The sequence below is a fragment of the Pristiophorus japonicus genome, chromosome 4, assembly GCF_044704955.1.
Source record: "Pristiophorus japonicus isolate sPriJap1 chromosome 4, sPriJap1.hap1, whole genome shotgun sequence".
Lineage (NCBI taxonomy): Eukaryota > Metazoa > Chordata > Chondrichthyes > Pristiophoridae > Pristiophorus > Pristiophorus japonicus.
The window spans coordinates 76785632-76808346 of record NC_091980.1 but is presented as its reverse complement, the minus strand read 5'-3'; the positions used below and the strand labels follow the sequence as shown (position 1 = coordinate 76808346).

General features: G+C 42.7%; 1 protein-coding gene across 2 annotated transcripts in view; it reads right to left on the bottom strand.

The window, feature by feature from the left end:
• Positions 1-20278, bottom strand: part of fam193b (family with sequence similarity 193 member B) — a 109369-nt gene extending 89091 nt beyond the window's left edge. For both annotated transcript variants that reach the window (XM_070878379.1, XM_070878380.1), the window contains exon 1: positions 19990-20278. In XM_070878379.1, the coding sequence (XP_070734480.1) occupies positions 19990-20172 (183 nt within the window). In that variant the 5' untranslated portion in view covers positions 20173-20278. The remainder of the gene's footprint in view (positions 1-19989) is intronic.
• Between the last annotated feature and the right edge of the window lie 2437 nt (positions 20279-22715).

The window sequence follows — 22715 nt, the reverse complement described above, 5'->3', positions numbered from 1 at the left end:
GTCGAGGAACCAATGAGATGGCTGGACATCCTAGACTGGGTGATGTGTAATGAGAAAGGACTAATTAGCAATCTTGTTGGTGTGAGACCTCATGGGGAAGAGTGACCATAATATGGTAGAATTCTTTATTAAGATGGAGAGTGACACAGTTAATTCAGAGACTAGGGTTCTGAACTTAAGGAAAGATAACTTCGATGGTATGAGACGTGAATTGGCTAGAATAGACTGGCGAATGATACTTAAAGGGTTGACGGTGGATAGGCAATGGCAAACATTTAAAGATCACATGGATGAACTTCAGCAATTGTACATCCCTGTCTGGAGTAAAAATAAAACGGGGAAGGTGGCTCAACCGTGGCTAACAAGGGAAATTAAGGATTGCGTTAAATCCAAGGAAGAGGCATATAAATTGGCCAGAAAAAGCAGCAAACCTGAGGAGGGAGAAATTTAGAATTCAGCAGAGTAGGAAAAAGGGTTTAATTAGGAGGGGAAAAATAGAGTATGAGAGGAAGCTTGCCGGGAACATGAAAACTGACTGCAAAAGCTTTTATAGATATGTGAAGAGAAAACGATTAGTGAAGGTCCCTTGCAGTTAGAATCAGGTGAATTTAGAATGGGGAACAAAGAAATGGCAGTCCAATTGAACAAATACTTTGGTTCTGTCTTAATGAAGGAAGACACAACTAATCTTCCGGAAATACTAGGGGACCAAGGGTCTAGCAAGAAGGAGGAACTGAAGGAAATCCTTATTAGTCAGGACATTGTGTTAGAGAAATTGAAGGCCGATAAATCCCCAGGGCCTGATAGTCTGCATCCCAGAGTACTTAAGGAAATGGCCCTAGAAATAGCGGATGCATTGGTGATCATTTTCCAACAGTCTATCGACTCTGGATCAGTTCCTATGGGCTGGAGGGTAGCTAATGTAACACCACTTTTTAAAAAAGGAGGGAGAGAGAAAACAGGGAATTATAGACCGGTTAGCCTTACATCAGTAGTGAGGAAAATGTTGGAATCAATTATTAGAGATGAAACAGCAGCGCATTTGGAAAGCAGTGACAGGATCGGTCCAAATCAGCATGGATTTATGAAAGGGAAATCATGCTTGACAAATCTCGAACTTTTTGAGGATGTAACCAGTAGAGTGGACAAGGGAGAGCCAGTGGATGTGGTGTATTTGGACCTTCAAAAGATTTTTGACAAGGTCCCACACAAGAGATTGGTGTGCAAAATTAAAGCACATGGTATTGGGGGTAATGTATTGATGTGGATAGAGAACTGGTTGGCAGACAGGAAGCAGAGAGTTGGGATAAACGGGTCCTTTTCAGAATGGCAGTGAGGTGCCGCAGTGCTCAGTGTGGGACCCCAGCTCTTTACAATATACATTAATGATTTAGATGAAGGAATGGAGTGTAATATCTCCAAGTTTGCAAATGACACTAAACTGGGTGGCAGTATGAGCTGTGAGCAGGATGCTAAGAGGTTGCAGGGTGACTTGGACAGGTTACGTGAGTGGGAAAATGCATGGCAGATGCAGTATAATGTGGATAAATGTGAGGTTATCCACTTTGGTGGCATAAACATGAAGGCAGACTATTATCTGAATGGCGGCAGATTAGGAAAAGGGGAGGTGCAACGAAACCTGGGTGTCATGGTACATCAGTCATTGAAAGTTGGCATGCAGGTACAGCAGGCGGTGAAGGCGGCAAATAGCATGTTGGCCTTCATAGCTAGGAGATTTGAGTATAGGAGCAGGGAGGTCTTACTGCAGTTATACAGGGTCTTGGTGAGACCTCACCTGGAATATTGTGTTCAGTTTTGATCTCCTAATCAGAGGAAGGACGTTCTTGCTATTGAGGGAGTGCAGCGAAGGTTCACCAGACTGATTCCCAGGATGGCAGGACTGAATATGAGGAGAGACTGGATCGACTTGCCCTGTACTCACTGGAGTTTAGAAGGATGAGAGGGGATCTTGTAGAAACATATAAAATCTAACGGGACTGGACAGGTTAGATGCAGGAAGAATGTTCCCAATGTTGGGGAGGTCCAGAACCAGGGGTCACAGTCTAAGGATAAGGGGTAAGCCATTTAGGACCGAGATGAGGAGAAACTTCTTCACTCAGGGAATTGTTAACCTGTGGCATTCTCGACCACAGAGAGTTGTTGATGCCAGTTCGTTAGCTATATTCAAGAGGGAGTTAGATATGACCCTTACGGCTAAAGGGATCAAGGGGTATGGAGAGAAAGCAGGAAAGGGGTGACTGATCAGCCATGATCTTATTGAATTGTGGTGCGGGCTCGAAGGGCCGAATGGCCTACTCCTGGCACCTATTTTCTATGTTTCTAAGAACATTAGAAATAAGACCACGAGTAGACTATACAGCCCCTCGAGCCTGCTCCGCCATTTAATACAATCATGGCTGATCCGATCATGGACTTAGGTCCACTTCCCTGCCCACTCCCCATAATCCCTTACCGGTTAAGAAACTGTCTATCTCTGTCTTAAATTTATTCAATGTCCCAGCTTCCACAGCTCTCTGAGGCAGTGAATTCCACAGATTTACAACCCTCTGAGAAGAAATTCTTCCTCATCTCAGTTTTAAATGGACGGCCCCTTATTCCAAGATAATGCCTCCTAGTTCTAATCTCCCCTATCAGTGGAAACACCCTCTCTGCATCCACCTTGTCAAGCCCCCTCAATCTTATACTCAATTCCAATGAGTCGAGGCCCAACCTACTCAACCTTTCCACATAAGTCAACCCCCTCATCTCCGAATCAACCCAGTGAACCTTCTCTGAACTGCCTCCAAAGTATATCCTTTCGTAAATATGGAAACCAAAACGGTACGCAGTATTCCAGGTGTGGCCTCACCAATACTCTGTAAAGCTGTAGCAAGACTTCCCTGCTTTAACACTCCGTCCCCTTTGCAATAAAGGCCAAGATTCCATTGGCCTTCCTGATCACTTGCTGTACCTGCATACTAACCTTTTGTGCTCCATGCACAAGTACCCCCAGGTTCTGCTGTACTGCAGCACTTTGCAATTTTTCTCCATTTAAATAATAACTTGCTCTTTGATTTTTTTTCTGCCAAAGTGCATGACCTCACACTTTCCAACATTATACTCTATCTGCCAATTTTTTGGCCACTCACTTAACCTGTCTATGTCCTTTTGCAGATTTTTTGTGTCCTCCTCACACGTTGCTTTTCCTCTCATCTTTGTATTGTCAGCAAACTTTGCTATGTTACACTCGGTCCTTTCTTCCAAGTCATTAATATAGATTGTAAATAGTTGGGGTCCCAGCACTGATCCCTGCGGCACACCATTAGTTACTGATTGCCAACTCAAGAATGAACCATTTATCCCGACTCTGTTTTCTGTTAGATAGCCAATCCTATATCCATGCTATTATATTACCCTCAACCCCATGAACTTTTATCTTGTGCAGTAACCTTTTATGTGGCACCTTGTCAAATGCCTTCTGGAAGTCCAAATACACAACATCCACTGGTTCCCCTTTACCCACCGTGTTCGTTACATCCTCAAAGAATTCCAGCAAATTTGTCAAACCTGCTTCCCCTTCATAAATTCATGCCGACTCTGCCTGACCAAATTATGCTTTTCCAAATTACTGCTACTGCTTCTTTAATGATGGACTCCAACATTTTCCCAACCACAGATGTTAGGCTAACTGGTCTATAGTTTCCTGCTTTTTGTCTGCCTCCTTTTTTTTTAAAAAAAAGGGTCAGAATGTGGAATTGCTACCACATGGGGTAATTGAGGCAAATAGCATAGATGCATTTAAGGAGAACAACAAGTTGTATTTCGATAGCACCTTTAACGAAGTAAAATGTCCCAAGGTGTTTCCCAGCAGTGTTATAAGACAAAGATTTGACACCAAGCCATACAAGGAAAAATTAGGGCAGAAAAGAGGTCAGTTTTAAGGACCGCCTTAAAGGAGGAAAGCATGGTAAAGAGTTTTAGGGAGGGAATTCCAGAGCTTAGGGGCTGTGCAATTGAAGGCGCAGCCACCAATGGTTGAGTGATTATAATCAGGGATGCTCAAGAGGGCAGAATTAGTGGAGCACAGATATCTCAGGGGCCGGGCAGGGGGGGGCGTTGTGAAGCTGGAGGAGATTACAGCGATAGGGAGGGGCGAGGCCATGGAGGAATTTGAAAACAAGAATGGAGAATTTTGAAATCAAAATGTTACATAACCGGGAACCAATGTAGGTCAGCGAACACAGGGGTGATGGGTGAACAGGACTTGATGCGAGTTAGGACAAGAGCAGCTGAGTTTTGGATGACCTCAAGTTTACGTAGGGTAGAACACGGGAGGCCAGCCAGGAGTGCGTTGGAATAGTCAAGTCTAGAGATAACAAAGGCTAGATAGGTACATGAGAGAGAAAGAAATAGAACTATCTGCAGATAAAGTTGAAGAAGGTTGGGAGGAGGCTCTTGTGGAACATAACGCCAGCACAGACCACTTGGGCTGAAAGGCCGGCCTATGCAATTCTATGAAACCTTCATGAATATGCTATGAACTTTCACCAAGAAATTGGTTTCCACAACGCCTACAAGGATTTGTTTTCCCGGGTCTCTTTCTTATCTCCATTATAGTTTTAATAATGGAAAGTATATAATATAAAATACATTTTTCTTTCCCTGTTACTTTTATACTTACTCCATTATAGTTGCTCCAAGCCTTTATTTAACAGTTCACCTTTAAGTGTTACATAGGATTACATAAGATATATGACACAGAAACAGGCCATTTGGCCCAAACAGTCTATGTTGGCGTTTAAGCTTTCCTCATCTAAATCTATCAGCATAACCCACTGTTCCCTTCTCCCTCATACACTTGTTTAACCTCTCCATAAATGCATCTATATTATTCGCTGGAATCACTCCCTCTGGTAGCAAGTTCCACATTCTTACCACTCTTTGGGTAAAGAATTTTCTTTTGAATTCCGTATTGGATTTCCTGGTGACTATCTTGTATTGATGGCCTCTAGTTATGCTCTTCCCCACAAGTGGAAACATTCTCTCTGTATCTACTCTATCAAAGCCTTTCATAATTTTAAAGACCTCTATTAGGTCACCCCTCAGCCTTCTTTTTTGCCAAGAGAAAAGAGACCCAGTCCGTTCATCCTTTCCCGATATGCGTAACCTTGCACTTCTGGTATCATCCTTGCACATCTTCTCTGCACGCTCTCCAGTGCCTCTATATCCTTTTTATATGATGACCAGAACTGTATGCAGTACTCCAAGTGTGGTCTAACCAAGGTTTGATACAGGTTTAGCATAACTGACATATGAAGACTGGATCGACTAGGCTTATATTCACTGGAATTTAGAAGAATGAGAGGGGATCTCATGGAAACATAAAATTCTGACGGGATTGGACAGGTTAGATGCAGGAAGAATGTTCCCGACGTTGGGGAAGTCCAGAACCAAGGGTCACAGTCTAAGGATAAGGGGTAAGCCATTTAGGACAGAGATGAGGAAAAACTTCTTCACTCAGAAAATTGTGAACCTGTGGAATTCTCCACCACAGAAAGTTGTTGAGGCCAGTTCGTTAAGATATATTCAAAAGGGAGTTAGATGTGGCCCTTACAGCTAAAAGGATCAAGGGGTATGGAGAGAAAGCAGGAATGGGGTACTGAAGTTGCATGATCAGCCATGATCATATTGAATGGTGGTGCAGGCTCGAATGGCCGAATGGCCTACTCCTGCACCTATTTTCTATGTTTCTATGTCCTTACTTTTCAATTCTATGCCTCTAGAAATAAACCCTAGTGCTTGGTTTGCTTTACTTACGGCCTTTCTATCCTATGTCGCAACGTTTAGCAATTTGTACTCTGATCCCTTTGTTCCTCTACCCCACCTATACTCTCTCACGCTAAGTAATAAGTGACCTCCCTATTCTTCTTACCAAAATGTAATACCTCACATTTATCTGTGTTTAACTTCATTTGCCTATGATATGCCCATTCTGTGAGTTTATTAATGTCCTCCTGTAATTTGTTGCAGTCTTCCTCAGTATTGACCATCACCTGCAATTTGGTGTCATCCACAAATTTAGAAATTGTGTTTTTGATTCCAAGTGCTAAATCGTTAATATAAATTATGAACAGTGGTCCCAGCACTGATCCTGTGGAACATCACTACTCACCTTCTGCCACTGTGAATAGCTACCTTTTAACCCCTACTGTCTGTCTTGGAAGCCAGTTACCTATCCATTCTGCTACTTGTCTCCTGACTCTGCATTCTTTGACCTTGTTCATCAGTCTATTATGGGGTACCTCATTGAAGGCCTTTTGAAAATCTTGATTAATTACATCTACTGTATTACCCTTGTCTACTCTCTCCGTTACCTCTTCAAAAAATTCAATGAGGTTGGTCAAGCAAGACTTTCCCTTTTGAAATCCATGTTCACTATTCATTATTATATTGTTAGTTTCTAAATGTTCTTCTATTTTCCCCTTTAGTAGGGATTTCATTATTTTTCCTACCACCGATGTTAAGCTGACCGGTCTATAATTCCCTGGACATGTTCTATCCCCTTTTTTGAATATAGATATTACGTTAACCATCCACCACTCTTCTGGCACTAAACCTTTTTCTAATGGATTAATAAATATGTGTGGTATTGCCTCGGCTATCCCTTCCAGAGATTGTTTTAAAATGCGTGGATGCATTCCATCTGGACCAGGGGTTTTAGCCTCTTTGAGTTTGATTAGTTTCTTTAATATATCCCCTCTTTTTATTGTAATTGTGCTTATCTCATTACTAATCTCATCATCCAATGTCATGTCCACCTGTTGTAGCTCCCTGGTAAATACTGAAACAAAATCATTATTTAATATTTCTGCCATCTCTCTATTGTTATCTGTGGTATTATCCTGCATATCCCCTAATGGCCCTATTCCCATCCTAACCTTCCTTTGTCCTCACCTTTCACCCCACCAGCCTCCACGTTCAACGGATCATCCTCCACCATTTCCGCCACTACCAGCATTATCCCACCACCACCAGCATTATCCCACCACCAACCACATCTTCCTCTCCCCTCCCTTCTCAGCATTCCGAAGGGATCGCTCCCTCCGCAACACCCTGGTCCATTCCGCAGTCACCCCCAGCAACCCTCCCCTTCCCACACCACTTTCCCGTGCAAGCACAGGAGATGCAACACCTGCCCTTTTACCTCCTCCCTTCCCACTATCCAGGGCCCCAAATACTCCTTCCAGGTGAAACAGCGATTTACTTGTACTTCTTTCAATTTACAGTATACTGTATTCGCTGCTCACGACGTGGTCTCCTCCACATTGGGAGACCAAGCGTAGATTGGGTGACCGCTTTGCGCAGCACCTCCGTTCAGTCCGCAAGTGTGACCCTGAGCTCACGATCGCCTGTAACTTTAATTCTCCACTCCAACCTCTCCGTCCTCTATCTCCTACACTGTTCCAACGAAGCTCAACGCAAGCTCGAGGAACAGCACCCCATTTTTCGTTTAGGCACTTTACAGCCTTCTGGACTCAACATTGAGTTCAACAATTTCAGAACGTAACCACTGTCACTCTCTTCCCCCCCCGCCGCCCACCCCCCGAGCCTGTTTCCTTTTTTCTCCTTGTCTCTAATGGCAGCTGGTCATTATTCTGCCATTCACACCCGATCTTGACTAATGTTTTTCGAACTCCTGGCGTTACCATTTCAATTCGGCTCATCATCCCTTTTGTCTCTCTAATCGCTCCTGCCTTCCACCCTATCACAGACCTTCCCTTTTGTTCTTTCTTCCCCTCCCCCTTTCAGTGCTGGTTAAGAATGTGTTCTTTCTGAACATTCTCCAGTTCTGACAAAGGGTCATCAACTCAAAACATTAACTGTTTTTCTCTCCACAGATGCTGCCTGACCCGCTGAATTTTCTCTTTTTATTCCTTTTTTTATTGATGTGTCTGTAAAATATTTTACTATTTTGTTTTATGTTCCTTGATCATTTAAATTCATAGTTTCTCTTTGCAGATCCCAATGCAAGATATCTATATAGCTCTATGTGCTATATATTTAATTTGCACTATTCCTAGTGTCTTCACAGTATTCTTTCCAATTTAATTTGCCTTAAAAGTGTTATTCTGACTACCGAGTACCCGAGACCAGATATGCTGCAGTTACTTTTGTTACTTTTCATGCAACCTACATTTCAAAATAATCTAATAAAGCTCATTTTATCCTCCATTTTCTCTGATGGGTCAAAGCATCTCCCAGTGTAGCCCCAAAAAACGGCTTTCAATTCAGTCTCAGTTAGGGTAGCGGTTGAGTGCTTACATTCGCCTCACCGAGCTGGGCTTTGGTTTTGTTGGGGGGAGGGGCAAGAAAAATACAATATGAAATTACCTCAACTGCTATCTAGTAACGCTCCTAGAAAATGAACATTCATGGGCACCAGATAATTTGAACTCCACTGTGTGAACACCTACATGATTGAATAGTCTACCAACCCTGTCTAGGTTTTTTTTTACATAAAGTGTGGCCACTTAAATGAGGTACCAGGGAACTATAACCTAGCAAGAGTTTGCACCTTCGGGTGATGTGAGAAAAAAATGTGGGGGGGGGGGCCGATGTGAAGGGACAAAGAAGGGAAATAAAAAATACTGCAGATCCGAATGCGAGACACTTACACAACTCACATATCCAATTATGGTGAACACTTTTGTTACTTTGCATGCACCATGAAACTACACCCACTACATTAACATAATACAGGTTGAACCTCCCTTATCCAGAACTCTCTGATCCAGAACCATTCCCGGCCACCGCATGGTGCATGCGCAGAACTTCAACATGAACAAATTGAACACACTGAAGTCCTTCCCCTCTGCCGATTCCCGCAATCGCTAGCCTGACCCTGCGATCCACCGCCCCCCCCTCCCGCCCCCATGATCTCTCTGCCATATTCCCAGCCCCGATAACCCCTTGCTCAGTACCTATCCGATTCAATTTAACGTGACTACCCCTCATCCAGAAAAATCCCTTATCCAGAACAGACCAGGTCCCGAGGGTTCCGGATAAGGGAGGTTCAACCTGTATCCTGGGGCTGGCATGGCATCCTGTATGTATGCAGTGTAAGCCAGCTAGTCATTCATAACTTGTTCATAACATTCTGATTAACTAGTAAAACGTTTTAGCCAATCAAAATGACTAAAGCAATGAACTTGTAAACAATGCTTTGAGCCAACATATAGAAAATACGTCTTGCATTCGTTTTTGATCTAGGCACCATGTAAAAGCATTTGTGCAAAATCTTTCCATTTGTGTGGGGGAGCAGTAGGAAACATGCATACATTCATTAGCTACCACTGAAATGCTGCTAAATGTACTGAGCTCAGTTTAACACAGTCGACTTATCCCACAGAATTGTTACATGTACTGGGTGTTCAATCGGTCAGACCTATAGTACCTCTGAGCCCAATTAACAACAAGATGACTTGTTCATTTAATTCTATAAATAGAATCCAGTTCACAAGTTTAAATCTATGGGAATATTTTATACATAAATGCATATACATTTGCAGAATTGTATTTTGCTTATTTCCTACACAGAATACATAATTTAAATCATAGAATTACTGTAATTTCCTATAAGCTATAAACAGCTTAAAAATCAAAATCAAAATTTCAACATTACCATACCATAACCCGGTGATGACTTCCTCCAAGTATTCTGAACTGACTGCTTTACAACTGAGATGCAAATATGGGGGCGGGGAAGGGGCAGAGGGCGAAAACATTTCCGTGAACACCATCTAAAGAGATGGTTTGTGTAACTTAAAGTACCAGAGGATGCTTGAATAAGGAAGTATCAACAGTTTGGTTCTATTTCTGAAAGTCTTTAATTTACCTGAATGTGTCACAAGATTCATCTGAGGTTGGGCAACCATCTTAGTACACACTGTACATCAGTGGCTTTTAAACTTTTCTGTGGGGGCATCCAATGAACAATGGTGCACTTCTGGAAGCCCATCCCTCCATCCATCCTAAGTTACAAAAGACTGTCAGCTGCCCAAAAGTATGCAGCAATAGAAATAATATTCTATTAAGTCAACCATGAAAGAAATCTCATCAACTTGGGACTCCGAGGATCCCAGTTTGCTGCATTCTTTTGAGATTTTCCTGAGTTACTAAACTGCACAAAATAAACTTTGACCTTTAAAGATAAATGTGAAAGACATGATGGTATATATTTGAATCAAAAATCCCTCATCTGCTGTGAATTACTGCTGAAGCCAGCACTGAATCTCAAAATTGCACATCACATGATGCACACATGCAAAAACAATGAAGACAATTTCTTAAAGCAACCTAGATCACACCAGCAATGGAAATGATTTAATCTTTGTGGTTTTAAGTTTACTGTTGACTCATCTATTGATTTGGTGGGAGTCTCAATCACTTATTAATTTATTGTTCTGAGAATTGTCTGCTTATTTCTACTGCTCTGCATATGTCCACCAGTTCCATTCTTTACTCATTACAGCAACTCTTATCACAGAAAAAAATAGCAGCTTCTGTGACATTACATCCCAACAGAACAAAAAGTCATTTTCTGGATCTGTTTATGGTATGGTATGGTATAATGAAAGCTCCAATATGCCCAAATGTTGCTCTTGTGCATATGGAACAGCATTTATCAGGCACTGGAATGAAGAGAAGTAGAGTACAAATAAACTAAATGTAATCTTTCATTCACTGTGAAACTGATTTATGTCAGGCAGGAGAAAATTAATGTTAGTGGGCTGTACAACACGGCAACATCACATGCAAGTCTTTATTCCACAAAAATTTATGATGGCATTAATGGAGGTTCTAGTACATAAACAACGTATGCACTGGAACTTACTGGGTTTCTGGAAAAATAACTGCCATGCAAGTCAAGCAGTGCATGCCGAAACCCGGAACTTGGAGGGCCTTTTAGAAGACTTATGACAACGTATACTTCAGCATACGGTGTCAACGGGACCCCAAATTCCGGGCGATTAATAACAGCACAATCATCTTCTCCACTTGTGAGAAAACAGTGGTGAAATAAAGGGGGTGAACCACCTACTCTCTCTCCCCTCCGTATCTCTTCACCCTTGCCCTCACCTTTTCTACCACCCCTCACTAGAATTGATGAATACCAATTCAGAAATCAACAGATTAACACATTACAGTGGATGGAAAAGTTCTGCCTCCCCTGAGAAAACACTTGTAAACAACAGTTGAAGTGAAGCCACACAAGTTCCACTAAAGATTGGTCCTTCAAGCATCTGCCATCTAGTTGCAGTCACTGTGTCAGCCAGTGACTCAGTTGGTAGAACCTTCACCTCTGAATTGGAAGGTTGTGGGTTCAAGTCCCACAAAAATCTAAGCTAACACTACAGTGCAGTACTGTTAAGAGATGCCATCTTTCAGATGAGACATTAAACGGAGACGTTGTCTGCTCGCTCAGGTGGACTTAAAAGATCCCATGCCACTATTTCGAAGAAGAGCAGGGGAGTTCTCCCCGGCGGTGTCCTAGCCGATATTTATCCCTCAATCAACATAACTAAAAACGAATTACCTGATCATTATCACATTGCTGTTTGAGAGTTTGCTGAGTGCAAATTGGCTGCCGCATATCCTACATTACAACCGTGACTACATTTGGGATGGCGGGTGGTCATGAAAGGCACTATATAAATGCAAGTCTTTCTTTTAGTTAACCCCAACACAGTTGGTACCTCGAGCACACAACATTGTTTGAACGCCTGTTTTCCCCCCCAAAACATTAAGTTGCAGAAAACATTCATTGGTGAGTTTTAACAATAGATAAAGCATTGAATCGAAGATTTCTCATTCAGGAACGAAAATTCCATAAGTCTCTGATCTACATTAAGTGTGGAAATCCCTGACCCAAGTCCGCCCAAAATGGAAGAAGAGCATCCGGGAGGGCGCGGAGCACCTCGAGTCTCGTCACCGAGTGCATGCAGAAATCAAGCGCAGGCAGCGGAAGGAGTGTGCGGCAAACCAGGCTCCCCACCCACCCTTTCCTTCAACCACTGTCTGACCCACCTGTGAGAGACTGTAATTCCCGCAGTGGACTGTACAGCCACCTGAGAACTCACTTTTAGAGTAGAAGCAAGTCTTCCTCAATTTCGAGGGATTGCCTATGATGATGATGTTGTAATGCTGCTGCTCAAATACACCCATGTGTATGAACAATGGAGTCTTCACAACTTCATTTGGAAACAGTAAAATATCATTTCAGTGCACCTCAACTCTTGTAGTACACTTGTCAACAAGCCATAAAATGTAACATTTTATTAGGGTGGATGTCAGGCAGTGCAGGTTCAATATCCGATGTGCAAAAATGCTTGATATTCCCCTGAACCCTCATTACAGTGACAGGATCAGCAATCTGTAACTTATGGTCAACAGAGGTGGATCTGAAATCTGTTCTCTGCGTGTCATTAAAAATCTCAAAGTCAACTAGACCCAATTCAGCGATGCCATTTTGGACAGTTAAATAGCCCCAGACAAGTTGTAGCACTCCTCCTCTCATTCATTGCTTTTCCTCCACCACTCTGTGCTTGGACTGCCATTGGAAATGCAAACAAAAATGTAAACATCTGCACGTGCACCAACGTTGGACACACACATCTGATGTAAACACATTTACAGACTGATTAGAACAATAGAATTACACCTATTTAAAGTAGTGAAGTTGTACTCAAACAACCTTGGCCAATTCAAACACAGTCAAGATTATGTCACAGGACCTCTCTAATAAAGAGACCGTGACTACAATACATCAACCATACTTTAGCATTCTGGAATCCAAAGTTATGTATGACAGCTTGATACAGATGTTGGTTGAGCATCACTAATGAGCCACTAATCTAACGCCTCCCTGTGTGGAAAAGCTAATCTTTCAGAGGTTACACTATGGGGTTCTGTAAAATTATGCATAACATTATTAAAATCCTCATTTTACAAACAAATTAAAAGGTGGGGATTATTTCAGCATTTGTTTCATTTAATTAGTTATTCTGTTGAATGTCCAAACCAAACTCAGCGGGCACAACACAATTACTTGCAGATGATTATTTCCAAGTGTGGAAAAAATACACCAAAATTACTATTTCCACCCTCCCCTGCGGATCATTCGACCTCACCCTCTGCACAACCACCCCCACACACAACATAAATAGCACATAGCAAGTTACTTCCTTCCTTGCACGTTAGATCGGATGCCAGCAATCACTTTGCAAAGTTTGGTTTAGTTTTCAAGATACACACTAGGGCTAGGACATGGTGCGTTGAAGTAGAAACAAATTATACCATAGAGTGAGAGGACCTCAGCAATTTCCTGGTTTCAGCCAAGTTCTCAGAAGTTGGAAGGTGCTGCAAAAAGGCCATGTGCTTTGCCACAAAAACACGGTCACCGCAGACTGACCTTTTTCACGCTATGTTGTGCCATTGTCTGAGGACCAGGCGAATGCTTCCATCCCATAGCTTTAATAGAGATGGTACATGTTTTGGCAAGACTCAGAAGGTGGTAGAGGAATAAAAACTTGCTCAAAACAAAGTTGACATTGTGCTTCAATATACCAGGAACCACTACTTGGTGCTCAAAGTTAAAAGGGAGGCAGAGCTCTTAGCTCAGAAGCAACAATTCAATTGCATCCTTGTGGACAAGATAGATGTAGCTTTTGTATCGACTTTGTAAAAAAAAATGTAATGCACACGTGTCCCCTGCAAAACATTTCACTGCCTGAAAACCAAGCTAAAATTTGGTCCCCTGAAAGACTGGCTACTGGACTGAAACCAATCTCTATATTGCAGAGCTAAAGATAGTGCAATCAAACTTATGGTCTCTAATTTAATGTTTCCAATCCAGTCAAAAAGGAGACAACAAACCAATTTGGATATAGTTGACCAGGTACCAAATACACACCCACCATGCTTGTCCCAGACTAGCTTTGTGTCACCATCCCATCACTAAGTAATGCCCACACCGGTCTTGTGCTTTCGAACACCAATCTATGGTGCATCAACAGAGGAACATTGGTTTGATCTCCAATCTCAGAGTTGTTAACTGTAAGAACTTGTTAAGCTGAAGCAAGGTACCACCGCACAGCCATGTTGCTGTCACACACATTCCAACAGCTTACTCATACAAGCATTGGCAAAGGTCTGAAAGCAGGCCATCGTGATGAGCAAGTGATTTAACACAGCACAATAAGGTAAAAAAAGATCATAAGGCAGCTATGGGGCATCATTTTCTTCGGTCTAAGTCACTGCCAGTCAGGTCTTCTCATCAACAGCAACCTCATTTGAATTGGGCATGAGTTTTGAAGTGCCACTCTTCCATGTCTCTGCCAACCTAACAGCAAGGAAAGTTACCAGCTGGTACAGCTGGTCTTACAATCAGCAATGATTGTACTGCAGCACTGTTTAAAATCAAGAATTGGCATTCAAGTTTCAATCAGTAAATCATAACTTAATTTACAGGCTCAATCCATGGCATTTGCTTTAAAGTTAAGAGTTTGAATTAAAAAGTGCATGGACAAAACATGTTGAGTCTGCCAGACCAGCTGTTGTGGTAACCCAGCTGGTGTTGCAGTCAGCAAGCACACAGCTCCACATCACTCACTGATTAAAATACCAATGAGTGAAGTTGTTGTTGGGAAAGAATGCTGCAAAAACTGTGCTTGTGGTGTGAAAACTGGGCAAGGATGCTGCACCTTCCTTGACGAATCACTTGCCTTAACTATAGCACGTGTACGGCACAGGCAAATTTAAATAGAAAACCAACCTGGATCTCACTAGTTCAATTCAACAGTTTACACAGAGGTTTAAAAAAAATAACCAACCTGAAACAGACCAATCTATTGATACTAAGTTGATCTTGCCACAAACCAATTCTGTGCTTACTCGAACTCGGGACCAAAGGTTGCTACCCACCCGGAGATGGAAACCTACTTAGGCAGAGAATTTACACAAGATTTAAATATCAAAGTGAGAGTGTAATTATTTAATTAATGTACAAAATGAGTTTCTGTATGCAAAATGCAGAAAAAATTTACAGATTCTTACAAGGCTGTCTCCATTTAGATGCAGGCAGCAACTTGACTGTCAGACAACCTGGATTTGCTCGCAACAGTCACCCTAATCTTTAGTCAAGGAGTTAAGAGGCAAATACCTGCACATTCTTTACTTCAGTCACTTCTGTTTAAATAGAGTGCTAATTCGGGACAGCAAAGCTAGTTACATTAGACTTACAGGATACCATCTTGCTACTATAAACAGACATAATGGCAAGTTCAGAGCATGGCAACGATATCAGGCATACATCTAAATTCAGTAAATCAATTCATTATTCCTTTACCAGTTTTATTGACTTGGATAACGCTTAAAAACAGAAGTCATCTATTTCCATTATTAAAGTGACAATAATAATCTAAAGTATAGCAAATACGATGGAACGAGGGTGAAGCCAGTACACAGCATGGTATGATATGCTACAAGGGTCACACTCTCAATCATCCGACCCCTGAAATTACCTCTTAATCTCATTTCCATGATGAGAAAGAGACCAAATGCTTCAAACTTGGAATGAGGGGAGAGAACGTAGGATTAGAAATATTATGGTCCATCAGACTGATCTCAAAGTCCAGAAAAAACAACACACCAGTCTACATTTTCTCATATCCTTAACACCATAATATTGTTGCACACCTCTCTCAGTATCCAGTTACAGAACAGCACTGGCAGAGACCTGGGAACAGGTCTATAGTCCGCTTGGCTAGTTGAAGTACATGTTTCAAAAGGTTCGCTTGAGAGAATCTTACCAAAGCAAAACGAAAATCTTTTATTATTTTGTGGAATTTTCAATTACAAGTGAACTCAATAATTTTGTAACATCCACAGCCAGACAACCTGAATGACTGTCCCGTTATTTCCAGCCACAAGTTCTGACTTGAAACCATTCCTGAATGATTCACTGACAGATTTGCATGTGTATTTGTCTGTATGGGCACTCCAATTATCATACGGTGTGTGCCATGATATTCAATAGGTTGTTTGCTCCTTGTTTAATAACCTAAAAGCAACAAATGTCAAATGACTGATTAATTGGGGGGGGGTCCGAGGGATAGAGAAGAAAAATAAATTTCGGCATAGACCACATTATTATTGTAAACATTCAATATAATATTGTAAAATCCAAACCTGTGGTTTAAATGATTTGAAAATTAGGGATTCCAAGAAAACATGTCAGGAAGGATGTTACATGTTCAACCTACTGGCTCTAAGGATTAATCGTCCATCTGCACATTTTACATTCTGCTTGTCCAAGTCAGCAGCTCTCATCAGATACTTTGGTCCACCTGCTTAAGAAGTCAGCTGTGGCTCAATGGTAGCACTCTCGCCTTGGGAGTCAGAAGGTTTTTCGACCCCTCCACTCCTCCAATTTGTCACACAGCTTGTCCAACATCCAGTGTTGAATGAGCAGAAATTTCCACCAATTAAATATTGGCAAGATCGAATCACTGTCTTTGGTCCCCGCCACGAACTCCATCCCTCTCCCTGGCTGAACCAGAACATTCGCAACCCTAGCTGAGCTTCCAACTCTATATCCTCTAAATCACCAAAACCACCTACTTCCACCTCCTTAACTTCTCCTCTCCTTTAAGATGCTCCTTAAAACCGACCTCTTTCGACAAAGCTTTTGGTCATCTGTCCTGAAGTGTCTTTGTGGGCTTGGTGTCTAATTCTGTTTGATTACACTCCTGTAAAGTGCCTTGGGACGTTTTACTACGTTAAAGACCGTATACAAATGCAAGTTGTTGCTGTTCAAGTCCCACTCCAGAGACGAGTACAAAATCTAGGCTGACACTCCAGTGCTGTACTGAGGACGTGCTGCACTGTCGGAGGTGCCATTTTTTGTATGAGATGATAAACCGAGTCTCAGTCTGCACTCTAAGGTAGATGTAAAAGATCGAATGCTGCTATTTTGAAGAAGATTTGCGGACTTCTCCTCAGTGCCCTGGCCAATATTTATCCCTCAACCAACATCACAAAAAATAGATGATCTGGTCATTATCCCATTGCTGTTTGTGGAACCTTGCTGTTTGTGGAACCTTGCTGTGCTCAAGTTGGCTGCCGCCTTTCTTACATACAACAAGGACTACACTTCAAAAGTATTTAATTGGCTGTAAACTACTTTGGGATGTCCTGAGGTTGTTAAAGCGCTAGTTATTTCTTTCTTTAAACCAACTGCCAAGTATAAACTAATACCATCACACACCAGTAATTTCATACATCAAAAACATACAATACCTGCTTAGAACTAAATAGCCAGTATCCCTTATAGCCATCACACATTGTTCTATCAATTACAGAGATTCACTGCAGAATTCAGCACCTTCATTACCAGTAACGTCAGTACTGCTCGTCTTTCAGCCATATCGAAAGACTGCAGAGCTCCTCATAACTACTTGGAAGAGCCACCAAATAAATGGAGCTACAAAAGTGGGTGGAAGGAAAGACACAGAGCAGAGAGTTTGAATGCCATCCGAGATTACAACTATCAGGAAAGATTGAACAGGTTGGGGCTGTTTCTCTATAAAAGTGAAGTCTTAGAGGTAAACTGATAAGAGGTCTTCAAAATTATGAATGGGTAGACTGGGTAGATGTGGAAAGAACAATGGGTTGGACTGAGTAGATGTGGAAAACATATTTCCATTTGTGGGAGAATTCAAAACTCTGGGCCATAAATACAAGATAGTTTCCAATAAATCCAATAGGGAAATAAGGAGAAATTTCTTTATTCAGAGTGGTTAGAATGTGGAACTTGCTACCACAGGAAGTGGTTAAGGCAAATAGCTTGGATGTTTTCAAAAGGAAACTAGACAAGTACATGAGAGAAAAGTGAGTAAAAAAGCTATGCTAAAAGGCTGAGATGAGGCAGATGGAATGGGAGGAGATTCATGTGGAATATAAACACCAGCACAAACTAGTCGGGCCAAATGACCTCTCTCCATGCTGTATATTCTATGTAATTTTATGTAACTCATTACTGACACCTGTTGATCTATTAACACCACATCCAATAGCATTAAGCTTTGTTTCTGTGACATCAAGGAAAGCAACCTCTCATCCATTGTGCAAATATATACTGCCACCTGTCAGTTTTCTAGTTTTCACTGGAGCTGCTTTGATCACAGAAGTTAGAACAAGCAACCGTGAGACACAGCTAAGATAATCTGTACATGGCCAGAAAGGAAAGACAGGACAGAGAATACAACTAGAATAAAAGGGTTAAAATTAAATGAAAAAACATTAAATGGCAGAACCATAACAAAGTTGGGAATGACAAAACCCCAGAGAAAATAAATGAAAATGAGCCACTGATCAAGAAAATGAAAACAGAAAGCCACAAGCCAAAGGAGGGGAGACAACAAAGACAATACCCCAATTCATACAGAAATAGGTTATGACAAGTGAAGCATCATCACCTTGGGTTCATGTAGGGCCAAGTTTGAGACACTGGGTGCATTCCATACATGGCCCGACACCGTTCATTAATCAACACTGAAGAGGAAATTTTAATATACAATGTATTCAGTTCATTTACAATTACTCCAGGGAAGCCATATACAATAGTTTTTCTCTTCTGTACAGGACTCCATTTATGATATTCCACCCCTTTAAAAGGAGGCTTTGTACACACCACAATTTCAATAGGTGTACTGGAATACCATTCAGCACTACAAACTGTCCACAAGCAAGGGTATCTACAACAAAGGAAATACTTAGACAACTGATGATGCCCATTACAATTTAATTTACCTCTGCACGTTTACACCCAAGTGCGTATGGAGAAACAAAAATGAAAAACTGAACGCTACAAGTTCAAAATTAAAACAAACTTTGGAAACAGACAGCACTGATTAATCAGTGCCTGAAAGAACAAATGGTTAATATTAGAGTATAAACCTTCATTGGAATTGGTTATTCAGCTCTGAAGGCCCATACCCAAAACATCAAACTGTCTTCCACGTTCAGATTATTATCTACCTGCTGTGCATTTCCAACTTTTGTGTTTTATTTCTCACCATGGATATCACGTTGTCAATCCAAAGCAGTATGCTTTGCGGGGCTCAAAATCCACGGTTCTATTAAAAATAATCCACAACTAGCAGTGCATTGATAGGGCGCAATTCATTTCGTAACTGGCTGATCAGAAGAGATTGTCCTGCTCAAGCGAACCGAGAACAGCACAATAACGAATTGACAACAGTAAGCAAGACTGTGCCACCAAACTACATTTATCAACACACCGATGGGCAAGAGTGCTCCAACACTGGTCAGTTTCATGTCAACGTGATGACAATAAGAATGGCCATTGAGTGGACCAAATGCATACATCCCATCACCATGCTTGTCTGCACTTTACAAGTTGAAAGGCACACACACCGACAGTGTATTTAAGGTGCGGAGAGTGCGGTTTCAGTTTCTATGATTTTTGCAGAGCAATAGTTTTTACAAAGGACAGCCAGCCACCGGTTACTGGCTCTAATACCTTAACTTATCAAAAACACTGAACTAATAGCATTTTAAGGAATAACATTAATGTATGTGGAATAACATTCAACAGACTTTAAGGGTGAAGTGGTTTAAAAGGTGCAATGTTGAGCAGCAGCATCGCTTCCATTTGCAGCAGGTAGTTGCGGCTCTCTCCATCAGTGAACAGACGAGTGCTGGCCCTGACCCCAGCCTCAGGCATTCAATGGAGACCCCCCAGCTGCCCAGCAGCTGACAGCCCGCCCAGCTTCCAGCACAAAACCATCCACACCGAAAGAAATTCAAATGTTGCTAAAGCGCGGCCCGGTGGGGGCTGCTTGCCGCAATCCGCTGCCCATCCCAACACACGGCCCCTCCTGCCTCTCCTCGCCCGGGGTCTCTCACCTGCTCCCCGGCCCAACCTGGGCCCGTCCCCGGCTCCGGCTGCTCGCCGTGTGCCGGGCTCGGCGCCTCGTCAGCCGGGCTGGGGCTGCGGCTCTCTCCCGGGACCGCGCTGGCGCTGTTGCCCGATCCCCGTTTGTTCTTCTTCCTTCGGCCGGCGACGCGTTTCTCCTCGGCGCAGCTCATCGTCGCTCCGCTTTGCTGCCCCGCTCCGATCCGGTTTCACTCGCTCGCTCCGCCCGCGGCTCCGCCACAAACCGCTCGCGCTCCAGGGAAACAGAATCCAATATGGCGGAGAATGGGGGGGATGGAGGGAGGGCAGATGTCAACCGGAAGCAGGCAAAAAAAAGGCACCCCATTTGTCACAAGGACATGCAGTGCGGCGGCCGCCATCTTTCATGCTGGCAGCAGGTGGCTCCATCCAGCTGCAGTTTTTGTCAGTGCTTTCACTTGAGCACACACAAACGCTTAGGTCACAACACAGAAACATTCTGCCCAACCAGTCCATGTCGGCAATTTTACCTTCCACGCAGCGAATGGCCCTAATCACATTTACCCACTCTCTTCCCATAACCATTTCCCCCCGACCTTTTTGTTTCAACCACGATCTAATCTTGAAGGCTGGCATCGTTTCTATCTCACCCACTAACCCTGGAAGTGATTCCACAGTCTCCTAACTCTGTAAAAGAGGTTTAACCTGACTCAATTTTCAATTTCTTATGTTTAATCTTCTACTTGTGGCCCCTTATTCAACTCTTCAACGACTGTAAGCAGTTCACTTCTAATTCCTTTTATAATTTTAATTTCTATCATATCACTCTGTAATCTGAAATGTTCAAAAAAAAGTAACCCCAATTTTTCAAGTCTTTCACCCTATTTATATTTCAACACTCCAGGCACCATCCTAGTGAATCTGTATTGTACCCGCTCTAACGTGTAAATATTCTTCCTACATTGTAGAAAATAAGAACATAAGAAATAGGAGCAGGAGTAGGCCATTTGGCCCCTCAAGCCTGCTCCGCCATTCAATACTGTTATATATGAATAAAAAGTCTGACTGGATACTGTGAGCTCAAAGTAAAGTGTGACCATAGTCTTTTATTGCTGGTCTCCAGAGTGCCTCTCCAGCCTGTGAGGCCTCCTTAAGTACCTGTGCTCCCAAGGGATTGTGGGATCCGTTGGGACTCCAGGGGATGAACCCTCTGATGGATGTACAAGGCCCAACAAGTTCACATACATAACAAATAAGATCATGGCTGATCTGATAAAGGGCTCAGCTCCACTTCCCTGCCCGCTCGCCATAACTCTTTACTCCCTTATCACTCAAAAATCTTCTGTCTCCACCTTAAATATATTCAATGACCCAGCCTCTACAGCTCTCTGGGGCAGAATTCCACAGATTTACAACTCTCTGAGTGAAGAAATTCCTCCTCGTTACAGTTTTAAATGGGCGACCCCTTATTCTAAAACTATGCTCCCTAGGTCTAGATTCCTCCATGAGTGGAAACATCCTCTCTGCATCTAACTTGTCGAGGCCCCTCAATATCTTATATATCTCAATCAGATCACCTCTCATTCTTCTAAACTCCAACGAGTACAGGCCCAACCTGCTCACTCTTTCTCCATCAGTCAACCCCTTCATCTCAGGAATCAACTGAGTGAACTTTCTCAGAACTGCCTCCAATGGACGTATATTCCTCCTCAAATAAGGAGACCAAAACTGTACGGTTGTAGCAGGATTTTCTGCTTTTATACTCCATCGCCCTTGCAATAAAGGCCAACATTCCATTTGCCTTCCTGATTACTTGCAGTACCTGCATACTAAATGTTGTGTATGGGGAAGAGTCACACTGAACACTGTGAGCTCAAAGTAAAGTGTGACTTTAGTCTCCAGAGTGCCTCTCCAACCTGTGAGGCCTCCTTAAATACCTGTGCTCCCAAGGGATTATGGGATCCCTTGGGACTCCAGGGGATGAGACCTCTGGTGGCTGTACAGAGTATATACAAGTTTACATATATAACAACACTCCCCCTCAAAGTCAATATTGTAACTATTTACAATGTGAGTCGATCTGGGGCCCTTCTTGCCCTGGTTGATCGTCTCGGTGTGAAAGCTGGTTTTGGTGAATCAATTGTTGGGCCCTCACTGGGCTGCTGTCCAGCTGGCCTTGCTGGACTGCCTGATGTGGTGGGTCCTGCTGGGCTGCTGTGGATGATGGGTTCGGCTTCATGGCCAACCGTGGTGTCGGTTGCCACTGGTGTGTGTGTTGGGGGGGGTCAAAGAAGATAGGGTCCAAAGTGGGTTGCTCAGGATAGTCGGTGAATCTGAGTTTGATTTGGTCCAAGTGTTTCCGGTGAATGAGTCCATTTGAAAGTTTGACCGAAAACACCCTGCTCCCTTCTTTGGCCACGACAGTGCCAGGAAGCCACTTTGGACCTTGTCCATAATTCAATACAAATACAGGATCATTGATTTCAATCTCGCGTGACACATTTGCGCTATCATGGTATGTACTTTGTTGAAGCCGCCTGCTCTCTATCTTTTCATGTAACAAGAGCCTTGTCTTAAGTGCTCTTTTCATGAGCAGTTCAGCAGGTGGGATCCCAGTGAGCGAGTGGGGTCTCATGTGATAACTAAGCAGGACTCGGGATAGGCGAGTCTGCAGTGAGCCTTCCGTTACCCTCTTCAAGCCTTGCTTGATGGTTTGCATTGCTTTCTCTGCCTGACC